Raw genomic sequence first — 24,732 nt, 5'->3', positions numbered from 1 at the left:
TTCTATTACTTGCCTTACAGTTAAAGATGGCATAGCATCAGTAGCTTCTTTGCTAAACCAACCTATGTCAACAGTATCTCCTGAGACATCTTGTTGAGGCAGGGGACAGTGTGGGTTAATTTGATGGGAGCTGAGTGAAAGACCTAAGAATTAGATGGAATAAGGTGCTTAGTGAGGCCAGTGGCTCAAGGTAATCACCTGCTCCTAGGCCAGATCTCCACTTCACTTAGGTAGTGCTGTGACCAAGGACAAGGAGAAAATGCCACGCAAGATTGAAGGCTTCTTCTTGTTACTTCTCTTTGGCTATGAAGGTATGTGCTATTCTGCTCTTGACATTTATTATTATATTTAATAATGTGATTTAATACAGAAAATAGTTGATACATAGACGTACAACCTGAATATTAAAATGTTTGATGACAACATGCCAATTAGTTCACAGGTTATTAATTTAAAAGATCATATATATGTGGCTATGTTTGTCACCGTCTTGCTACTGGCTTCCTAGTTTCACCAGGAACCTTCTACTGTTCAAATGATGCTGAAACTCCAACAGAAGGAAAGAAGGGCCTCAGAATTTGTATAAAACAACTGTAAATTGCAACAATGAATGAGAAGTCATGTTTCTTGGAAATTTTGGGAGGCAAATTTAGAACAATTGTAGAATTTAATATTCTAAACCTGACTATTACTAAGGGTTAAGGATGAAGCTATTAATAGCTCTGCTGGGACAAGTGTAAATGAGGACTGTCCCAGGCAAATCAGGACAAAGGGTCACCTTAGTTTAAATACGGATTAGCATAAAGCCAAGTACCACTGCATTCTAATAGAAGTCTAATAAAATAATCCAAAGAAAGTCAATAAACCCTAAAGACTCAATATACTTCATTACTTTTAAACTTCTAAATGTGGCCCTGGTAGGCATGATATGCTTAAATAAGGGCAGATTAAAGCTAAAATCTCTAAAATGTCAATCAAATACAATTCAAATCTCTTTCAGATTTAGACATAATATTCTCATGTCTCTCTTACCTCTCAAATGCCTACCAATTCAGAATTCCTTTTAAAGTTTATACTTTCAAATATTAAACATTGGTTGGAAGGCTGGGGACATGGCTCGGTGGTATAGCCCCAACCAACCTCCATCAGTTCCTGAGTTTAATCCGCAGAAGCAGTATAAAAAACAAACAAATAATTTGGCATAGCTATGCATACCTGCAGTCCTAGTATTGGGCAAATTAAGGCAGGAAGGTTATGAGTTCAATGCCAACCTCAGCTACTTAAGTTTGAGGTCAACTTGAGCTGAGACCCTGTCTCAATACTGGCAGGGGGTCTATGCTAAGCTGAGCTATATAGTGAGTCCCTGTCAGGGAGGGAGGGAGAAAGAAAAGAAGGAAAGAGAGAGGGAGGGAAAAAAGGAGGGAAGGAAGGAGAGAGAGAAGGAGGGGAAGAGAGAAGGAAGGGAAGAGAGAAGGAAGGAAGAAAGGAAAGAAAGTGGTTGAATGACTTCTGGGTGACAATGTGTGTTTAGAGTGTTACAGGAAAAGGGAGGCCTCACTGCTCTACAAATGACCTGCCAGTCGACAAGATGAATACACACAAGAGTCAGAATTCCTGGCTTATACCATCTTCCTGTTTTCTCCGTGTGTTGTGTGTGTGTGTGTGTGTGTGTGTGTGTGTGTGTGTACCAGCAGCCTTGTTTGTGTCTTTTATTATCTAGTGTTTGGAAAGACTTGTGAAAATAAAATCTCAAGGTCAAGCTAAAAACTCAAAGGAACAGTTTTTTTTCTTAGTTATTATTATTATTTTTATGATTATTATTTTGAGACAAGATCCCACATTGAAGCCCAGGCTAGCTTTTAATTTACCCTGTAGTCCAGACTGCATTTGACCTCTTAGCAACAGTCAGCCTGTTTATACCTTCTAAGTGCTAAGATTTCAAGCATGAGCCACCACATCCAATTTCTAAGATACATTTCTAAGGATACTTGTTGGCATTCTAGCTTCGTCCTTTATAATTATATGTCAGGAATTTGTGCGATTTTTTTAATTTGTTTTTTAATTATCAGGCCTGGAGATGGAGCCCAGGGCCTTGTGTCTACTAAACAAAAGCTCTACTCCTGAGATCTATATCCAACTTATCCCAAGATCTTTCTCAGGCTTTCTGATGTTTGCTATTTATGTTTCTTCTCTTTGGTTTCTTGTTCTTTTCTTACAAAAAGGTCTAAGCAAAGTCTTTGATCCAGATACCTCTGGTTCTCAGACAGAAGTTCATGGTGCTCACACTTCCTCTTTCACATGGTTGGCGTTGAGATTCATTTGTTCACACTACTCTGTTAAGAACCCTTGTCCGGGGTTGAAGAGACCGCTTAGTCTATGAAATGCATGGTGACTTGAGTTCAATCCCAGGAACTTTCCTTGTTTAAAAACAAAAAAACAAAACAAACAAACAAACAACAAAATAAGCCAGGCATGACAGCCAGAGGGGAGAGGTGATGGAGGAGTTAACAGCCCTTGTTAGAGGCCCTAAGCTTGCCTCCCCAGGCTCTAGAACTACAGTTCCAGGGTCTCAGAAAGACTCTTATAACCTCTTCACGCACCAGACATGGTCCTATGCATGCCAGAAAAACACTCATTCACATAAAGTGAAAAATAAAAGTCTGAAAATAATGTCAAACATAGTGATGCAACGCTTATAATCTCAGTGCTAAGGAAGCAGATGTCTAGACCTTGTTCTCCAGCCTAGCCTACTAGGTGAGCACCAGGGCAATGAGAGACCCTGTCTTAAAAAAGGGAGTAGAGGGGCTGGAGAGATGGCTCAGTGGTTAAGAGCACTGACTGCTCTTTCAGAGGTCCTGAGTTCAATTCCATGGTCACAACCATCTATAATGGGGCCCGATATCTTCTTCTGGTGTGTCTATATATAAAAGAAAACTAACTTAAGAGAAAAGACAAAAGGATGGATCCTGAGACATGATATCCACGATTGTCCTCTGGCCTCCATGTGCAACACAAACCTATGTCTGAATATTTGCAACAGGGTAAACATTAGAACTCGACACTAGGAATCAGATCCCCACATCTAGTAAAGATTCTCTTTGACCCTCCCATCTGTCTTATTTTTCTATTGGTGTGACCAAGGCAACTGAGAGAAGAAACAGTTCATTGAGGGTTTACAATTATAGAGGGTGAGGCAAGGACTTGGTATCAGGCAGGCAAGCATGATACAGTAGCTAGGAGTTTATATCTTGAGACACAGTCACAAAGCTGAGAGATAACTAAGTGGGCCTGGTGTGAGCTTTGGAAACCTCGAAGCCTGTCCCCAGTGACATGTCTCCTTCAATAAGGCTGCAGTTCCACCAACTGTGAACCAAGTATTCAAATATGGGCCTATGAGGGCCATTCTCATTCAAATCAGTACACTCTCCCATGGGCAGAAGTATTCTAATATTTACTAATAATGTATGTGTGTGTGTGCATGTGTATGTGCATGTGTGTATCCGTCACCATACTTAGAAGGAAACAAGCCATCCAAAAATGGATAGTGTGACTCAGAAAGTCCCTCTGTACTCTATCCAGAGCAAACATGGATATGGTGCAAAACAGAGGACAGTTATAGGACACAAAGTGTGTGCTCTATCGGTTTCTAATCCAGATGGAGACATAAACCAACACACATGGGAATGATACATTCCATTGGACAGTGGAAGCCCATTCAAACTTTATTCTTTGGCTCATTTATTCTATGTTCTTTCTATACTATTCTTTGATGACAGCCATTTTTTATCATTGTGAAATAAGATCAGTAGATGAGCTTTGTTTCTGCCCTGAATGAGGGTTCATTTGGGACCACATGTGTGATCACACTAAGACAAAAATGGATGGCATAGAACTAAGTTGGGACCCTGTTTATCTTCCACTGTGCAGTGTGGGTCCTATGCCATCCGTGATTAAAACACCCATCCTATTCAAACATGTTAGCCCAGTTTTGGGTTATGTTTCTTGTAGACAGGTGGATGGAGCTATCCAGCCCCATCTTACAGGTAACTATGTCCCTTTTGTGGGCATAAAAGCCATCAGGTAGTGCAATTTTATTTTATGTTTTATAAAAAGCAACTGATTTTTCAAAGACTTTTATTTTTAATTATGTGTCTCAGGGAGCAGTATGTATATCCATGCAGGTGCCTGTGGAGGCCTGTGGAGACATCAGATCACCAGAAGCTGGATTCTCAGACGTTGGTGCTGAGAATAGAGTCCCCGAAAAAGCAGTATATTTTATTAACCTGTGAGCCATCTCTCCAACCAAAAGCAACTTTTAAAAGATGTGGTTTATGCACCATTTAATTCATCCACTTAGAGGGTAAAATTCAGTAGATTTGTAAATATGCTTACAGATTTGTGGCACATATGATCCAATTTTAGAACCTTTTCGGCACTACAGATATTAAATACTTGCTCCCTATTCTCCCCACCCCCAGCCCCAGTCCCTGGCATCCACAAATTCCCTTTCTGTCATCTATAGATTTGCCTCTTCTAGACTTTACACTAAAATGCTATTGCACAACATGTGGTCTTTTGTCTTTTGCTTGCCATGTGTCTGCGAGGTTCATCTGTGTTGAGCATGAAAGGATAACAGATTTATCCATGAATATGCCTGTCGCCTAAAATAGCAACACTTTCACACTAGAAGCAATTTCCTTCTTTCTTCTTCCCAAAAGGAACATTATTGCAGCCTGCTGGTTTTCTCCTGTGTCTTTATTCCTGTTTCTCAAGTAGATTAAGGGGCTAGTTACTTCTTTTTAAAATCATTCATAGTCTTATGCTTTTCTCCCCTGCTTCTTCAATTTCTAAGTGAGTGAATTCTATGTGATACCCAATCAAAAAGACCAAAATAATCCAAAACAAACCCTTCTCTGTATCTCTAAGGCACACTTTTCTTCTTGGATTTACAAGGTCCATGCAGAGAAAAAAGCATGCCTTGATTGACTCCCCCACCCCTACCCCCTGTGGTGACAAGGGGGTCTTCCCAAGGGTTCAACCATTTGAATAAATAGGACACATGAGCACAAACCTAAGATGAGCAAGTGGCAGAATCACCTGTAAACATGTGCCCGGAGCACAGGACTAACCTGAGTAGGCAGGAAAGGATGCATCTACAGGATCCAGCTAATTTATGATTTTTCTTCTAAAGGTTGCCATTCCCCCTTTCTCACTTCCCAACAATATTATATTATATTCTGGCGTGCTTCATGCTTTTATTCCCCAGTTGTTTTGGTGATTAAATCATTTTGGGAGATCTGCAACAGTGACTTTCAGTCGATGCTCCCTTGGTGACAACGGTTATTTTTTTTTTTTTTTTTTTTTTTTTCTGTAAAATGCCTGCTGTTCCCTCTTTCTCTGCTCATTTTCATAGGAATCCCAGGCTGCCTGCAGTCAAATGCTTGGTAGGGAGGCGAGTCAGTGGGTGGAGGAACCTGCAAGAAATCAGCACCAAATTTAATAGGAATAATAAGTTCCTATTGGCCAGTTCTCACCTCTACCCCTCCCCTCCTGGAATAAGGAAGGGTACAGATGTCTCTGAAAGCTATTTGCTGAGCCTCTTGTGAACTGCGGGTTGGCTCACCTGAACTTTAGTCGATGTTCTTAGGTGACAGATTCAGGCTTGATCCTCTCTTTTATCTTTCCACAAAAGTCTTGACACACTGATGTTTATACAACCAGTAGGCCCTCTTGGGCTGAGGGGCAGGAAGCCAGTGGTTGGGAGAACCTGCAAAAAATCAGCCACATATTTAGTGAAGTGTAGGAATAAGCTCTACCCCATGTCTGCTAAGTGGCTAGGTCCCTTAGTTCATTGTCTCTTAGGTATCCCAGCTTCTCTAGAGGGTGAGAGGTGAAGGATAGTACCTCCAGATTAACAGTCCCTAAATCAGAGAGGTGCTAATCTCATGAATTCTCCCGGACTATGGTTATATATAGCTCAGTGATCTCTTATAGTTTAGGCTGGCTGGAAGCTAGTTTTGAACTCACTATAAAGCAAAGGATGACCCTGAACTTCTTGACTCTCCTGCTTTCATCTCCCAAGTGCTGGGATTACAAGAATGAATGAATGCCACCATGTCGAGTTTATGTAGTGCTGGGGATCAAAGCCGAGGCTTTTGTTAAGACAAGCACTCTACCAACTGAGCTATAGTCCTAGCCCTGACCCTGACTCAAAAGACTAGGGTGGAGGAAGGAAAAAGGAAAGAAGAAAGGAAGGAAGAAAAGAGGGAAGGAAGGAAGGAAGGAAGGAAGGAAGAAAAGAGGGAAGGAAGGAAGGAAGGAATGAAGGAAGGAAGGAAGGTGTTGAGAACAAAGGCCAAAGGGTGAGTTGGGAATTAAGAAAGTCCATTTTAGGGCAAAGAGCATGTGGAAGAAGAGAAGTTGGCAGGGATTTGAGACAAAGAAAAAAACAAACAAACAAACAAATCTGTGGACCAGGGCATGGCAAGAAATACATAGAGCAAATGCTCATAAAGAGATGTGGGCAGGTGGCAGACCATAGTCTTGTTGTGACTCATCACAGAGATAAGGAAATATCCTGAGGAGCACCCATCTGAGGGGCTTGAGCAAGTGGGTTTCACTTCTCTGCATTGGCAGATGGAGGATAGATGTGAGCAGCGAGGCATGTTGGGAGTGCTAAGGGCAGGCAGGGGCTGTGGAGTGCAGGGAAGCCCTCCTTCTTATTCCCGTGCTCTTTTACTTCTGACTATTTTCATTGTGGTTTAGTGTTCTATTTTGTGAATTTATCACTATGTCTCTTTCCTCTTGAGGGCCACACAAGTACTTGCAGTTGAAGAGTAGGCATTACAAGGTTTGCTTTCATGAACATTCTAGAGCACATTTTTATTTTGGGAAAAATATGTGAAAACATTTCTAATTATAAATTGAATTAGTGGTTTATGAGGAACTCATATACTCAGCCTTGATATAAGTTACCAAAATCCAAAGAGGCTAAACTACCTTCAACCAATCAATAGAATCAATGTTCTCTACCCTGACAACGTTTTGGTTGGGTCTTGTTTAGAATAGTAAGAGCTACATGTAGAGATCTAGTAAGCCATTCTATGCAAGAGTCTGAACCTTGGCTTTGGCAATATCTGTGTGGTACTTGAAGTACTTGAAGCTCTCAAAGGAAACAAAGAATGGTGGAAGCTGAAGGTAGACAAGAAAGGCTGACAGCACCTAGTGTGGCACTGTGGTGATAAAAGGGCAGTGCTGGAGAGAATCCACTGCATTTGAAAAGATGAAGCCCTAGGTGATTTATTTCACTAGTGCAGGCCCTATCATCGAAGTACTTGCTGTGGTGGTTTGAATGAAAATGGTCTGCATAGGTTCATATGCTTGGAAACTTGGTCCCCAGTTGGCGGAACTATTTGGGAAGGATCAAAATGTGTGACCTGGCTGGAAGAGGTCTGCCACTGGGGGAAGGTTTTGAAGTTTCCCAGTGTGCTTCTCTGTGTCTCCTATTTTGCTGATTGAAATATGAACTCTCGGCTCTTCCAGCTGTCATGCCTTTGCTCTGGCATCGTTAATTCTAATCTCCTAAAACCATATAGCCTAACTGAATATTTTCTTTTATAAGTTACCTTGGTCATGGTACTTTATGATATTCATAGCAAAGGAACTAAGATATTGGTTCACTTGCTCAACTAAAACAAAACAACACAGACTGGCTTCAATACGACAACAGTTCTAGAGGATCAGATGTCTCCGATCAAATGCCCTAGCAGGTTCTGTGTCTGGTGAGGGCTGCTGGTTCATAGGTGGTACTTTTTGTCAGTGTCCTTACAGGTGGGACATATTCATCTTTCTAGAACCTTATATTAAAGCATTTGCTCCATTGGTGTGAGGAGATAGCTTAGTCAGAGCCCCAAAATGACTTAATTACCTTCCAAACCCTCCATTTCCAGATGCTCTCACATTGGTGAAGAGATTTCAACATAGTTATTGAGCAGGAGGAAAGGAAGCCAAATCATTAGATCACAGCATCCAGTACTATGGTGAACACCCAAACCCAGCATGGAGGCACATATCCGTAATCTCAGCACCCAGGAGGTAGATGTTGGGAAATTAAGATTTCAAGGCCAGCCTTGGCTATATAGTCAGTTTGTTGCCATCCCCAGCTATATGAGATCCTATTTCCAAAAACCCAAAATAGAAACAACAAAAAATGACAGTTCTTCACATTCACTGCTACCCTAGAGGGTCAGTTCTGCCTGTAAGAGGTGATTAACAGAGGAACAAGGTCTCAGAAGAGCTAACAGTGTGGTGGCTACCAGTGAAGTTACTGACCCTAAATCTTAGTAGATTTAGGAGCAATGTTTCCTGACTTCTATCACAGTCCAAGCATCACCATGGGAACTGTCCAGTGGTCTATTTTCTTCCAGATCTTCAAGTCTCCCTGGGCTTCTGCTGCATAGGGCCTACAGTCCAGTGTCAGTCTCCCAATGAGTGCCACAATGTGGCCATAGAATGGGGAAATGTGTATTCTTTAACTGGGAGCTTTTATAACCACGATAAGAAGATGAGTGTCTATTCTCAAGCTGAAAGCTTTTTATGGGCATCCAATTGATTCTCTGGTTAAATGACGAAGTGGTTAGAGGAGGGACTTACAGCTTCCATTGTCTACACTCAGGTTTCTTTTGAGAATTTTACAGTAGGTGTGTATTGTTTGCTAGTCAGCACAGAAATAAAGAGATTTGTTTTGTTGAAAAGAAGTGGGGGCTTTGGCACTAAGGAGGAGAAAATTAAAATATGTTACTTATTCATTCCTAGGTTCACGGCTAAGAATCCTTATGACAAATTACAGATTAATAAAAGCATGCAAATTTGGGCTGATGAGAGATCTTAGCTGGTAGAGTACCTGATATGCAAGTATGAAGAACTCTGTTCAATCCCCAGAAATCAAATTTAAAAAGCTGGGCATACTGGGGAAAAGGAGACAGGAGGATCCCTGTGGCTGGCTGAACAGTTAGCCTAGTTTATTTGTCCATTTCCAGGCCACTGAGGGACAGCCCCCCACCCTCTCAAAAAAAAAAAGGTAAATGGTTCCTGAGAAACATCTGAGAATGTCCTTTAACTACAGGATCACATACACTGTACACACAGGAATACATACAAGCATGGAATTTCCTATTAAGTTTTACATGAAAAAGATGTGGATGAGAAGAACACTTTATTCACTATTTGTGGCTGTGTAAACTGGTGTATGTAGCCACTATGGAAATCAGCACAGAGGTTCCCCTCCCACAAAACAAAAAACAAAATAAAATACCCCAAAAAACAAACAAAAGACAAGCAACAAAACAAACCTCTTGAACTACAACATGATCCAGGTTTACTACTCCTGAGTATTTATTTGGACTCTCAGTCAACCTATGACAGCGACACCATATACAAGCAGATTGTGTTGGTGCATGCCTTTGATCCCAGCTCTCAGGAGGCAGAGTCGGGTACATCTCTGTGAGTTTGAGGCCAGCATGGTCTACATAGAGAATTCCAGACTATCCAGGGCTATAATGAGATCATAGAGCCATACATAGTGAGACCCTGGAGGGGTGGGATTGTGAGCATAAGAGTGTGAATGCTCTTGAGAGAATTATTAGGTGAATTAGAATCATTATACAGTGTCTTTTTTCATAGGAAAGAATGAGAGGAAAAGGAGAAATTTTAGAGTTTATGTGTATGAACGGGTATCTGTAGGCATACATGTGTGTACTGTTTGTATGCCTGTGCCCTCAGAGACCAGAACAGGGCATAGAGTCTGGGATGAGAGTTATAGATGGCTGTAAGCTACCATATGGGTGCTGGGAATTGAAACCTTGGTAAAGTGTCCAGTATTTTGAATTCCAGTCCCTGTTGTTTATCTATGAGAATTTTGCTAGGTAGTCCAAACTGGTTTTCAATTATTATTATTTTTATGAAACGGGGTCTCATGCGACCCAGGCTTGCCTCAGACTTCCATGCAGCTGAAGACAGCCTTAGACTGCCAACATCCTTCCTGCCTTTCCCTCTTGAAGTGCTGAGGTCATACTCACATGCCACCATGTGACTTTTCCTAACAAGAATGTGGCACAGCAAGGTAGTTATGGATCAATTCCTGGATAGCATACAGAAAGGAGGAGTAAAAGAAAATGGAGGAAGCGGAGGAAGGGGAGGAGGAGAAAGGGTGGAGGAGGAAGACTTAATCAGTAATGGAACAAGTTATGAAAAGGAAAATATAAGCCAACATTGTGTAGAAGGTAAACTCCCACATGTTTTTTTTTTTTTTTTTTTTTTTTTTTTTTTTTTTTTTTTTTTTTTTAATGACATAACTTCATTCTTTATTGTGAATACATGCCACATTTTCTTTATCCATTTCTCTGTTGATGGCCATTTAGGCTGCTTCCATAGTGTTGCTACTGTAACTAGTGCTCAATAAATGTGGATGCTTAAGTACGTCTGTGGTACGTGGGGTGACCTTAGGCCTTAGGATCCTGCTGCCACAGCTATAGCTGCTTTGATTGCTGCTCTGCCTTTCTTGTCATGATAGAATAGTCCAGTGCCAAACAGCCCTGAAATACAAGTAGCATTACAAGGACCAGATGGATTATATTTAGGAATGTATATGTATGTAAGTATACATGTATACGTGTATATATGCATATGTGAATGTGTGTGTATATATGTATGTGTGTGTATATGTGTATGCATGTATATGTGCATGTATACATACATGCATGTATATGAATGCAATAACAATTGGTGAAAATATGATGAATTTGAAGGAGAGTGGGGATGGGTATATGGGAGCATTTGGAGGGAGAAAAGAGAGAAATGTGAATATAATCTCAAAAAAATATTTTTTAAAAATATAAAACACTTTTTCTGCAAAAGGGGCGGGGTAGCTAGAAAGAATTGGATTGGAATGCTAACAGCATTGGCGTTGACAGTGAGAGGTAAAGTGGGCTGGGAAGAGGGCTCTGCAGCTGAGGGCACTTGTGCCAAGTCTGGCATGGTAGAAGGAGAGAATGAGACGTCTGCATCCTCCCATCCCCACACCGGTGCAATGGTCTGCCAGTCTCCCATTTAGCCCAATCCCTCAGAAAAAAACAAAACAATACATAAACAAACAAATACATAAATAAATGTCCTTTAAAAAGAAAGCTGTACTGCACCCTGCTTTGTTATATTAATGTATTTTCCTTATTCTAGACAGAACAAAAATAATAATTGCCACCCTTTTCCTACCTTCTTTTCCAGCATCTGTTGACCTCAACTGGACTTTTTCCAGGATGAGCCCCTTAACCTCCTTGGCATTGCTTTCATCTTGCCCGCTTTCCTTTCTTAATTTAATTTTCTTCTCTTTTGTTCTTTTGCTCAGCCACACTGGGATTGTCTTCGACAGAGGTATGTTACAGTAAGAAAGATGACATTTTCGTTGATGCTTTTGAAGTAAAACTAATGTATGAGTCTAGCACTGTTCGGGGGAAGAGTGCCAAGGGTGAAGCCTAGGGCCCTGTGCAAGCCAAGCCAGTGATTTGCCTTGAGTTACCTACTGATCCCTGAGAGAGACTTCCAAATGTATACTGTTTTGTGTTCTGGCTGTGTACATGAGTGTAAAGGAGGGTTTTCCTCTATTCTAGCCACTCTTGCCTTATTCAGGCTCTCTCACTGAATTGGAAACTTGCTTTTGTGGCTAGGTAGGCTGGCCAAGAGCTACCTAAACCACCCTTCTCTATCCCCCTAAACTGGGGCTACAGACACATCCTGTAGCCATGCCCAGATTTCTGTTGGGTTTTCTGCCTGGGATCTGGAGATTTGAACTCAGGTCCACATACTTGCAAGTGCTCTTACCCACTGAGCCATGCATGTCCCCAGCCCCCTTTCAAGTGTATTTTAAAAAGAAGTTTTACACTGAATTTAGCCCTATCATTCCAGCATGCAGTAAACTGAGGCACTTAAGGTAGTGGATTCCAGGATAGCCTGGGCTACAAAGTGAGACACTGATGAGAGAGAGAAAGAGAGATAGAGATAGAGAGAGAGAGAGAGAGAGAGAGAGAGAGGGAGGGAGGGAGGGAGGGAGGGAGGGAGAGAGGGAGGGAGGGAGGGGGAAGATAGGGAGGGAGGGAGGGAGGGAGGGAGATAGGGAGGGGGAGAGGGAGGGAGGGAGGGAGATAGGGAGGGAGGGGGAGAGGGAGGGAGGGAAGGGGAGAGGGTGGGAGGGGGAGAGGGAGGAAGGGAAGGGGAGAGGGTGGGGGGAGGGGGAGGGAGGGAGGGAAGGGGAGAGGGTGGGGGGAGGGGGAGGGAGGGAGGGAAGGGGAGAGGGTGGGGGGAGGGGGAGGGAGGGAGGGAAGGGGAGAGGGTGGGGGGAGGGGGAGGGAGGGAGGGAAGGGGAGAGGGTGGGGGGAGGGGGAGGGAGGGAGGGAAGGGGAGAGGGTGGGGGGAGGGGGAGGGAGAGAGGGAAGAAGCTAGAGATATATAACTCAGTTGACCGATTGCTTATCTAGCATACAAGGAGGTAAATATTTATAATCCCAAGAGATAGAGGCAGGGGTTTTCTATAGAGTTTAAGGCCAGCCTGGGACACAAGAGACTGTGTCTCAAAGCAAGGAAATAAGAAAGACAATCTAAAAAACACCCGCCCAGATCTATTTTAGGTACCTTTGTCCATGCTAGGCAAACAGATTAACACTTAGCTGCATCTCCAGGAAGGCTGGTGGGGTTTCTTCACACCCAATTAGATTGGCATCTGTTTTGCTGTTGTTATTCCTTTTTGTTGTCAATTGTTGCTTTTTTTTTTTTTGAGGCAAATTCTCACATAGTCCAAGCTGACCTGGAACTTGCTATGTAGCTGATGATAACCTTGAACCCTGACTTGAACCCTTGATCTTCCTGTCCCTATCTCCCAAGTGCTGGCATTACAGTGAGAGCCAGAACCACACACTGTAATGAGTAGGTCCGACCTTTGCAAATAAGCTTCTTGTGGTGCTCTAGCCAGTTGCCTTTGACTATGACTTTTGTGACTTGTGCTCCTCTGGCTGCCTGCAGGATGAGGGTGAGGACCCTTGGTATCAGAAGGCATGCAAGTGTGATTGTCAGGGAGGGGCCAATGCTCTGTGGTCTGCTGGATCTACCTCCTTAGACTGTATTCCAGGTGAGTGGCTCAACGCCCGAGCATTCCTCCTTCCAGCTCTCAATCCCTCTGATCTGCTTTCTCTCAAGTTGTCTTGTGAGCCTCACATCTTACAGTGGCCACTGCTCCAACACTCTGTCCATCAGCAGCTGCCAGGCCCTCTCTCTCCCTGGCTTGCCTGAGATAGACAGGTAAGACCCAACTGTCAATATAATCTGAAAGTAACTCAGCATGAGGGAAGTCCCTTCTTTATAGGTATCAGTGGAAATGTGTGCGGGTGGAGGTAGTATTTCTATATCTTCTGATTGGAGTCAGGCTGTCTCCAAATCAGCAATGAGAATAGGGAGGACAAGAATCTAGTAAAACAAGTCGCTTCTAGAAACAAAATTACTGTCATTTCATAGATTGCCAGAGTTCAGGCAAAATGGAGGAGCTCTATAGTTCATGTTGTAATGACCAGACCATAAAATTAGTTTTGTTGCTACTTCATAACTATGACTTTGTTAGTTATGAATCATAATGTAAATATTTTTGAAGACAGCAGTTTGCCAAGGGGGTCTTGACCCACAAGTTGAGAACTGCTTGCTCTATTGGGTTGTTAGGAGAAATAAATGGGACAAGGCGTCATTGTGTTAGACTTGGCCAACTGTGGCCTTTAATAGACATTAGTTCTTTTGTTTTGTTGCCTCCTGGAGGTTACAGAAATTAGAGCAGACTTGCAGAGGCTTGCACTGTCTCTGTAAATATTTCCAAAGCTTAATCCTTTCCATGGCCCAGGCCTGATGGGGCATGAAAGCCATGCCTCTACTGGTTCTGAGAGTGTGTTAATCTCTGTTTCTCAACAGAAACTCAGTCTCTTCTTTAGGAAACTGTGGAGTAGGGGTGGGGAGTTGGGAAACAGAAAGGATGTTCAGTGAAGTGGGGTTTCCTCAGGGATGTCCCATTATGCTTGGTGGCAAGGACTCCTGAAGCTGTTAAATGTGACCTGCCCAATCTTAAAGGACCTTCTCTAGTAGAGCCTGAATCTGCTCAAGGACTTTAACCCCACACCTATTGTGTGCTGGGCACTGATAGGAATGCAGGAACAAAGACTTTGGCTCCATCTAACTAAGGTTGGTCATTCAGTGAAAATGGGATTATTTTTTCTGCTATGGATGGGGAGATAAGCCTCCTCCTGAAGGATGGGGAAGAATCACACTGGGGCACAAGGAAAAGGTGCAAGTAGCCATGGTTTCTTATAGCAAGCAAAAGGAGTTTAGCAGGCGAGGTAGCAAAACAGAAAGTGAGTCTAACCCTCCAGAATCTCCTGCAGTGGCAAAGGGCAGTCTTGATTGTCTAGACTTCTACGTCTTGATCTATCATTTTCTGCCCTTGCTCGCCTGAAGCTGTAATTTTTCTGTAATACAGATGCAAACTTTATTAGAAGTAATCTTTATCTGAAATTCAATCGTGTAAACTACCCATAGCATGAGAAGCAGACTAGAGGGAAGCCAGCTGGGGAATGCTAAGACCTAGCTTTGTTGTTTTCCTCAGAGCCCTGTCACCCCTCTTATCTGGTCAGCCTGATGATCACATACCCTCTTACTCTCTTCTCAGTGTGTCCGACCTGATCATTCTAAGCCTGACATTTGTTTTAAATAAGGTATTTCTAGTAAGGACATCAGATATAGTAGAATTCTACTCCAAAGAAGCTTGCTGAAAAGTAGACGGAGGGCGGGGAATATAGCTCTGTCGGAAAAGTGCCTGTCCAACCCATACCGAGACTGGGTTCCACTGTTGAGCCCTTGATCCCATAACTCTGGAGGTTCAAGTAGGAAGACCATTATTTCAAGACCATATTCAGTGCTACACAGGGAGTTTGAAGAAGTCCTGGATTACATAGGACACAATGTCAAAGATGAATGGATAGGACCAGTGGCATGGCTCAGCAAACCAAGGTGCCCAATAAGCAGACCCACACGGTGGATAGAGAGGGTGACTGCTCAATGTTGTCGTCTGACCTCCGCTCCTTTGCTGATCTTCTACATGTGCACGCTCCCTTCAACCATGCCCCCCAAATAAATAAATATATTCTATTTATAAATATTCATATTTTATAGTAATACATCATATTTATAAATATTTATATTCATTTATATGAATAATGTTTATTCATATAAATGAACTTGAGATTCCAATATGTTCTCTTTATAGTCTTTATTTCTTCTAGCAACACAGATATCTTCAGGTAGAAAGGAAGAAAACCATGTCAGTGTTAAATGGTCAGTTCGTCCTGTTAATTGGCTGTTTTGGGCAGGATTCATGGCAGCAGGACTAGGCTCAAACATCTGGAAGGTGTTTGTTGGTCACTGTTTTCGTTTTCTCATGGAATGCCAAGAGGATCACTTTGTCAGACTTGATCTTCAGAGTTGTTTCTATCGGGGCCTGCCTTAAGAGAGAAGATCCTAGAAAGCACAGAAATATGGGTATTGTCACTCACAGTGGCTAAGAAAGCCCATGGTGGTATGTCAGATAAAGTCTAGGCATCCTGCTCACAGAAGGTCAGCAACCTTTTTTACCATCAGCTAAAACAATTACAAATGCCAATTCTGCCTTTTCCACAGTTGACCTAACATTGGCCTGGCTTCATAAGGGTATAGCAGGGTGGGGCATGCAGAAGCTTAAGAAATGCAGAGGTTAAGCCTGGGGATATAGCCCACATATATGAAGGCCCAGGTTCAATCCTCAGCACTACTCAAAGAAAAAAATATAAAGAAAATCCAATAGCTCTTTAGTACTTTACTTTTATTCCACATTAATATTCTGTTATCTGTACATGTATCTTTTATAAATATTATTCTTTTATTATTTTACATTCTATTATATATTTTCAGTTCTAACACACACACATAAACACAATATACTATTATTCACAGCTCTCAGCTATTTGTCAGAAATGTTCCTGAGCTGCTCTATCCTCCCTTTGTTTTTTTGACCGAACTCATATAGCCAAGCATGACCTTGAATTCCTCGTTGTCCTGAGAACTGGGATTCTAGACGTGTCACTGGGCTTAGTTTTGTTTGGGTTTCTTTGGGGGCAACTTTGTTTTTCTTTTGTGGTGCTGGGATTTGAACCTAGTGCCTTACACATGCTAGGCAAGGGTGGAAATCAGAGAGCTACACACCAAGACCTTGAATATGGTAGATAAATACTCTACCACTGAGCAACATTCCTATCTTTTCCTTTAGCTCTGAATATTCTTTATAAGCAAGCCTGGAGTTCACAGTTACAGCCCCATAAAATAGAGCCTGAATAAAGTATCTTAGTAACACATTTCACAATACCCTTATCAATCTCATTACCAAGGGTCATAGGAACCATGAGAGAGGTTGAATTTTTCCCTTAAGAGTGAGATGACTATACGAAAAGTATAATGGGGCTGGTGAGTTGCGATGGGTCAGTTGGTAAGCATTCTTTCTATGCAAGCTTGGGGACCTGGGTTTCAATTCCCAGCATCCACATTAAACACTAGGCTTCACGAGGTGTGCAGGCACACACCATCAATTCAAGTATTCATGAGGCAGAAGCAGGCAATATATAAGTCTGAGGCTAGCCTGGCATGCATAGTACCAGGCTAGCCTACAGTGCAAAATGAAACCTGATTAAAACAAATTGAATAAACAACCTCAAAACAAAGAAACAAAACCTAGGCATTATTGTATCTGTAACCTCAGCATTGGTAGATGAAGGCAGGAGAATTCTAGGAATTTGGTGGCCAGTCTGCCCAGCCAAAACACTGAACTTTATTTCAGTAAGAGATCCTGTCTTAAAGGAATAAGGCAGAGAGTGATAGAGGAATTCACCCAACATCCTCTTCATGGGACCTCCACATGGACATGTGCACATTCACGCACTTATATGCCTTTCTCTCTCTCTCTCTCTCTCTCTCTCTCTCTCTCTCTCTCTCTCTCTCTCTCTCTCTCTTTCTCTCACCAGTATAGTAGCTGATTATAATAAAATCGCTGGGCAAAACCTTGAGAAGATAATGTCTGTGAGGCCAACCAGGGTCTGCCCTTTGATTCTTGCAAGTACTGGTAGAGGACTGGGCCACACAAAGGGTATACAGCTGTTTATGGTGGGAGCTCTCTCTGGGTCACACTTCCTTAGAATCACCAGATGATTTCCTGAGGATATCCAGAGGGCTAACTCATCCTTGGTCCCATTGCTCAGTGAAAACATATCTTAGTGAGCTCAGATCTCCACAAGGTCCCTCCTGCTTAGCTGTGGCTATCTCCCATTCTTCTGGTACTGTATAGATCATTCAAAATTCTCATCTTGGGTAGGTGGAGGAGAGGACAGACAAGCACGGGGTATTGGATTTCTCCTATAGTTAATCCAAAGAGAAAACATGCAAAGTTAAAGAAAGAACCAACCCATATTGCAGCATGCTCCTTTTTAGCTAGGCACTCTACTCTTCTAAGTATACAACTGTTAAACACTATCTTTTTTGCAAGTGTCTCAAGGCAATATTACTGTGATGCTCATTCACAAGTAAGGAAACAGGCTAAGTGGGCATTAAGAACTAAGCTCACCGGCACTGGGCAGGCCTCTTTATTCCTAACTGCTCATTATAACCATCTGCGGTCCAATCTGAGCAGAGACTCTCTGAGAATATCAGAGTACCGGTGTGCATGAAGCTCCTGGGTGACTACATGGTGCAGCTCAGATTGATTCTTCCTGGTCTATATATAATCTTTGTTTTGTAGCTTGAAGGTGTCAAAGTCCAAGACCCAGAGAACTAGACAAGGAGATAGGGTGACACAGGGCCACCTTGGATTATAAAGGACACCAAACTTCTTTATGCCATCCACATGGCATTATTTAGATTCTGTCTCTCTCTGTATCTCTCTGTGTCTCTGTCTCTCTCCTTCTCCCTCTTTCCTTTCTGAGACAGGATCTCAGGTATTTCAGGCAGGCTGGCCTGGAGCTCACTATGTAGCCAAGGATGTCTTTAAATTGCTTTGTCCTCCTGCTTCTAGCTTTCATGAATTGTATACAACCATGCCCAGGTTCTGTAGATGAAAGCCAAGGCTAGGTAAGGACTCTACCAATTGAGCTCTAGTCCCAGGCCTCTGAAACACACAGTCTGAGCTGCTGGACAAACCCTCCCAGGTCTCTGAGAGCATGACCACTGTAGATGTCCAGCATACTCCGAACTGGTGCACAGAGCGTGTGGGAAGCAAAGCAAGAGAGTCAATGGAAGGTAAATGGAAAGATCAAACTGCTACAGACAGTGACGGGAAGATGGTAACGAGATTTTCCTTCTTTTCTGCCTCTTCCCTATAGCCTATTTCATGGTTTTGGCACATTTGCCTTCATGGCAAACAAAGAAAAAACCCCTTACAGATTAAAAAACCTGGGGAGGTTAGGATGGTTGGTGCACACCCATAATCTCAGTATTTGGGCAGTGAAGGCAGAAAGAACAAGGCCAGGCTTAAACCACAGAGTAAGTATTCATAGTTTCAAGCCAGCCTAGGCTACATGAAACCTTCCATCCTGAAAACCAGTCAGGTCTATGTGACAAGCAAAGGCCCATTAAAACCCTGTTTTCTGTTGTGGGGATCTTGTCCCGCCTTCTGGTAGTTTGACTCTGTCTGGCAGGCTGGAGGGGAGTTGGGGCTTGAGTGTTTGGATCTCTCAATTCACCTGCCCACAAAACTCGTTCCCTAGCAGGCCAAAGCTTTTAAAATGCACTTTGAAAGTATGCTTGTTAAAAATACTCCACTCCGGGAGTGGACTCCTAGACACTGCATTCTTAATAAGCTTCCCTAATGATTCAGCTACACCAGGTGTGATTGCTTGGCTCAGAAAAGCGCCCATACTCTCTCCTGAAAACTGGCATGATTTTAATAGACTTCAAGGCCTTGAGCACTTGATAAACTACAAATGCTGTCCTCTCAAGCCCGGCCACACTGACATGCACTTATAGGCAGAAAGGAAGTAGAGCCATCCTAGCTCTAAGCCTGTGTCTATCCTGTCTATGTGTAATCTCAGGCAGGGCAAGAACATGGCCATTTGTGTAAGTGGGTTGTGTGTGTGTGTGTTTGCATGCACGTGTATACACACACACACACACACACAGACACACACACACACATACACACACACACACATACACACACACACACACACACACACACACACACACAGAAGATGGAACTATGTCCATGCTACAGAAACACAGTACCACTGATCTATAGCCCCCAACTGTTTTACTGAATTTGGGAACCTCAGCCAATGCCACGACAAACACACCTCTTTTGCTTGAATTCAGATTTAAAAACACAGAGAACATAATTTCATTTGCATTATTTGGAATTTATCATTCTCAAATAGGAATGTAGATTGTCAATTGGCAAGATAACCCAATGCTGTTTTTGTTTTGTTTGTTTGTTTTTGGTGGGGGGGGGTTGGCTTAAGCAAGTCAGCTTTAATCTTCTATAGCAGGGTTTAGCCAGTTAATGCTTGCTAGCCAAACCCACCTGCTTTCCTAAACAAATTTTCCCTATTTATTATCTATGTATCTGTCTATTTTTTTACTTATTCATGTTACATCCAGTTCACTGCCCTCCCTCCAGTTTCTCCCTCCCACAATCATTTCCCCCATCTCCCCTCCCCTTCTCTGAGCAGGTGGGCTCCCTTGGTATCCTCACACCCTGGCACATCGTGAGGCTAGGGGTTTCCTCTCCCATCGAGGCTAGACAAGTTAGCCCAGCTAAACAAACAAATCCCACATATAAGCAACAGCTTTAGGTTAGCCTCCACTACAGTTGTTTGGGACCCACGTGAAATGAAGACCAAGTTGCACATCTGCTACATATAACAGGAAGGCCTGGGTCTAGCTGTGTATGCTCTTTCACTGGTGGAGGTCCAGTTGCTGAGAGCCACCAGGGTACAGGTTAGTTGACTGTTGGTCTGTAGACAGGATAAATTTTGGATTGAAAGTTCTGTGGGTGGGTTGGTGTCCCTATCGCTCCACTGGGGTCCCTGCCTGGCTATAGCTTGTTTCAGGTTCCATATCCCCAATACTGTGAGTCACAGCTAAGGTCACGCCCACAGATTCTTGGACACCTCCCTTATCCCAGGTATCTGTCTCATTCTAGAGATGCCCCACCCCACAATGCTGGTTTCAGTGAGAGTACTTAGTTACAAAGCGAAGGGAGCAGCAGGCAACTAGACTATAAGGACCGCTCTGGCTGGCCCCATTTAGAAGAAAGCAGCCTCCTTGAGTTGAGCTGCTGCCTATTTAGTCAGCCCTTATTTTTCTTCAGAGAGTGAGAAAACGACAATTCACAAGAAGTTAGTCTCAGTACACACACACACACACACACACACACACACACACACACACACACACACACACACCATTTTGCTGCTCACTTTTGTTTTATTTCCATAATTGGCATCATCTGCTACCCAAGAACAATTAGAGACCCTACTGTTCTTATGCAGCGCAGTTCAACCTGTGATAACGAGGGAACTAAAACTGGACACCTGGCATTTCACTATGCTATTTCACTACACACCTCTTGGCATTTAGATCTCTAAGTTGATGAGGGAGGTGGGTGCATTTTTCACATCCCCCCTCCTCAATGAGGTTGCCATAGAACCTGCTCCTCCAACCCCCCCACTTTTCTTCAGTTCACCTTCATCCCGTGTGAGCACTTATGGCACATGGGCTCTGTGCATCCAGTATCATGCTGAAAAATGAAATGTCTGCGACCTGCAAATTTACTGTGTTTCTTGCTTTGTCCTTCAAGCCATTTCCTGCTAAAGTTCTGGGATAAGGAGGGGTTCATTCCTTCTTTTGGGTTTTGGGATGAGATCTCTGTTCTTTTTCAGAGCAGTCCAGAGGAGCTGGGACTCCACACATACATATGCCATCACTCTGCCTAGAGATTTTGGGTGTTTGAGTGTGTGCTGTTTTTCCTCCCCAGAATGCCCATATCACAAGCCCCTGGGTTTCGAGTCAGGGGAGGTCACACCAGATCAGATCACTTGCTCCAACCCAGAGCAGTATGTGGGCTGGTATTCCTCGTGGACAGCAAACAAGGCCCGGCTCAACAGTCAAGGTTTTGGGTAAGTAGGGCAGGCAGAGTCATTCTTATATTTTTAAAGATGTGCTTTGAAAAATTAGGTCTGTCTCCTCAATGGATGGCACAGAAAGCATTATTCAACAGCCCCTGACTGAGTGCCTGGTTGTGCCAAGGACTGGCTGTACAGTGCTGGCAGGGTGGGTAAGTCCCTTGGTCTTTGAGGCACACAATGAAGAGGGAGAGACAGACTGTAAACACATCCATGCATCCCTTCACAAGGGATGGACACTGTTGGGAAGATGAAGAAGAAAGAACTCATCAGTTAAACATGCGAGGGAAGTCTTTCTTAAGGAAAAGAACTGAGAATTGGGCTGTCTGAAGGCCCAGAGTTGGGTTGATACCTCTTGATGCTAGTGACCCCTCAAAACTCAGCACCTGTTGACTTTTTACAGCCAACAGAGGATGGCTCCTGGTAATTTGATGTGTTCCTGGCAGGTGTGCTTGGCTTTCCAAGTATCAGGACAGTAGCCAGTGGTTACAGATAGATCTGAAGGAGATCAAGGTGATTTCTGGGATCCTTACCCAAGGACGCTGTGACATTGATGAGTGGATGACCAAGTACAGTGTGCAATATAGGACTGATGAACGCCTGAACTGGGTTTACTATAAGGATCAGACCGGAAACAATCGGGTAAGTGGAGGTCACTCCAAATCAGCCTCAGCTCACAGCCCCTGAGGCGTGCCCCATCCTTATGCTCCCGAGTCCACGTTTCTGTCAGAGCACTGGTCCCTCTGCATGTTGGGACGTCTGTGTTCCTTCTCCACTGTGTCTTCTCTCTTTTTCCAGTTGTAGTCTGGGAGACTAGCAGTTTGTAAATGAATGTTGGTCTTTTGTGCAAAAAAAAAAAGTATTTTTCTGGTTCTTAGTATTAGAATATAGTCTCTTGAAAACACTAGAACATCGACTGTGGGGCTCCATGGGCCTCGCCTGTTATTACTTACTTGTATACTTATGGTTGCTTCTTACTATTGGCTGAGACTGACTGCTTCAAACCTTTTGGAAGCCCAGCAAGTGAGCCACATTGAGGCTAGAGAGATGGCTCTGTGGTTAAGAACACATACTAGTCTTGCAGAGAGCTAGGATCCAGCTCCAGCACTAAGATCATAGGATTCTATAACCCCAGTTCCAGGAGATCAGATGCTCTGGCTTCCAAGGACTTCTGGACCCCCTTTATACATGGCCATACACACACAGAGGTATGCATAATAATAAGAGAAATACTAAAAACAAGTTTGAAAATGTTAGTAATGGGTAATAGTAAGATGAATTAAAATTAACAGCCTACATGGCTCTTTAAAAGATGGTGCCAGTCCAGACAATGTTCTATTCATCCTTGAGGACTGAGTTCCGTCTAGATCTCCATTTGAACTAACATGTTAAGCTCCTGGATGTATTTGGGATCAATAAAAAATAAATTGAAAATTCACTTAGCTGTTTGAAAATGCTAGCTTTTTTTTCTTTTCTTTTTTTCTTTTTTGCACAACAGCAAGGAATTCTTCAGGCTACTTCCTATCTCTGTCCTCTCAATGTGTAGCATAGGCTGGTCCTGGTTCTTTTGCCTCATTCACCTGAACGCTAGGATTACAGGCACATTCCACCACTTCTGGACATTTAATCAGGTTGAATAGACATATGTGGCTAATAATCAGAAAGCCTTGGAGTCCAAGGTGACAGTTTGCACAGTAAGACATTCATGGGTTGAGATTTGAGGTCTTGAGGAGTTTGACACAATGGGAAAAACATTTTGATGCTTTTTTTTTTTGATGCTGGGGATCAGAACCCAGCCTTTTGTGCTTGTTAGTCAAGCACACCACCAACTGGGCCACAGTCCAGCACCTCAAACTTTCACTCTCTGGCCTTTACCAGTTGTACTCTCCAAAAGACTGTAGGATTCAGTTTTCAGCCTTGCGCTTGTGAGGCCTTGATGGTGCTCCGAGGCACTCCACTCTATTCATGACATCTCAGATTTCAGGAACCCCCTCTTCACCTGCTTCTGAGTTGAATGCACTCAAGGACAAACAGCAGGGGAGGGCAGCTCATGCCCTGCTACTAGGAAGAAAGGCAGGATGGCTGTAAACAAGGTGCACCTGTTTTGTGGATGGATAAAGCTAAGTGCAGCCATTAAATATTTTTAGGATAAAGAGGAGGGAATGAAATGCCCTTCTGTCAGGGAGTAGAACACAGTGACCCTGGAAAGAGTGCAAAAAGTGATTTCTTCAGAACTACTGTCTGCAACATCTTACATTGCCTTCTGACAAAACACTAAAGCCTTTTATCCCTTTATGCCAACACTAACTTCTCCTTCCCAGAATTTTCCCTCTAGTTTTTGTCTGTTTGATAAAAATTGTTTTTTTCCAAACCTAAAAGGCATTTGTCACTTGTATCAAAGAAAAAAAAATACACATTTAAGCTTTGGCTTCCAACTTCAGAGGCCGGCACAAGATTTGACTTGAGTGTATTTTGGATATCTTTGGAATATATGCTATGGACCCTTTCAAAACTTTCTGTCAAAGTGAAAAGGATAGAAATGGGAAATAGTTTCTAAAAAAGTCAAGAGGCATATTCTAGCAACCATCCAAGAGGATTATCTGTGATGACAGAAAGCAGCTAATGAGCACTTACAATGTGAGCTGGGCATGTGTTGTGGTAGACTGCTAGCTTAACACATACAAGGACACGGTACCACAAGCAAACACTCAGAAACACATACACACACACACACACACACACACACACACACACACACACAGAGGTAAGAAACTAAATTTTCATCTACCTTTATTTCACATAAATTTAACTGGGCACACATGGCTCCTTGCCACCATTTTGAATAGTGCAACGCCTCCATGCATACTCAGACACCCCCAGTGCTGTTTGCAATCATCCATTCAGATTTAATGGGGTGGTGCAGTTTTCTGTAGTTCATCCACTTTCTAAGTTTCTCCATTGCTTAAAATTGAGGCTGGGGCCAGTGAGATAGCTCAGCAGGTAAAGGTACTTGCCACAAAGCATGGCAACCTAAGTTCAACTCAGAACTCACATGGTAAGAGAGAGCATAGTTCTTGTGGGGAGCACTGTCAGCTTAAGTAGCTTAACACACAAACACACACACAAATACACACTCACACATACATACTAGCTCTAGTCAGGAGTCATTTTACCTTTTCCCTCCTCTATGGTGATACTGAGCAGGCTTCTTGTTTCTGTTTAGGTCTTCTATGGAAACTCAGACCGGAGCTCTACCGTCCAGAACTTACTGAGGCCTCCCATCATTTCCCGCTTCATCCGACTGATCCCTCTAGGCTGGCATGTTCGAATTGCCATCCGGATGGAGCTTCTCGAGTGTGCCAGCAAGTGTGTCTGATGCCCATTTCAGCTCAGTCCTGCCACTTTCAGGAGAGCTTGGGGGAGGGGCACCCTGAAACACCTCTGTGATGAATGG

General features: G+C 43.1%; 1 protein-coding gene across 1 annotated transcript; it reads left to right on the top strand.

The window, feature by feature from the left end:
- Positions 1-259: 259 nt before the first annotated feature.
- RS1 (retinoschisin 1) lies at positions 260-24,654 on the top strand (the record flags this gene model as incomplete). The annotated part of the gene is made up of 6 exons (XM_080910053.1): positions 260-311; positions 11,402-11,427; positions 13,069-13,174; positions 21,131-21,272; positions 21,725-21,920; positions 24,502-24,654. 6 exons carry the CDS (start codon positions 260-262, stop codon positions 24,652-24,654), a joined length of 675 nt encoding a protein of 224 aa, XP_080766179.1.
- Between the last annotated feature and the right edge of the window lie 78 nt (positions 24,655-24,732).

Source organism: Micromys minutus (assembly GCF_963924665.1).
Source record: "Micromys minutus genome assembly, chromosome: X".
NCBI lineage: Eukaryota > Metazoa > Chordata > Mammalia > Rodentia > Muridae > Micromys > Micromys minutus.
This window is presented reverse-complemented; position numbering and strand designations above follow the sequence as displayed.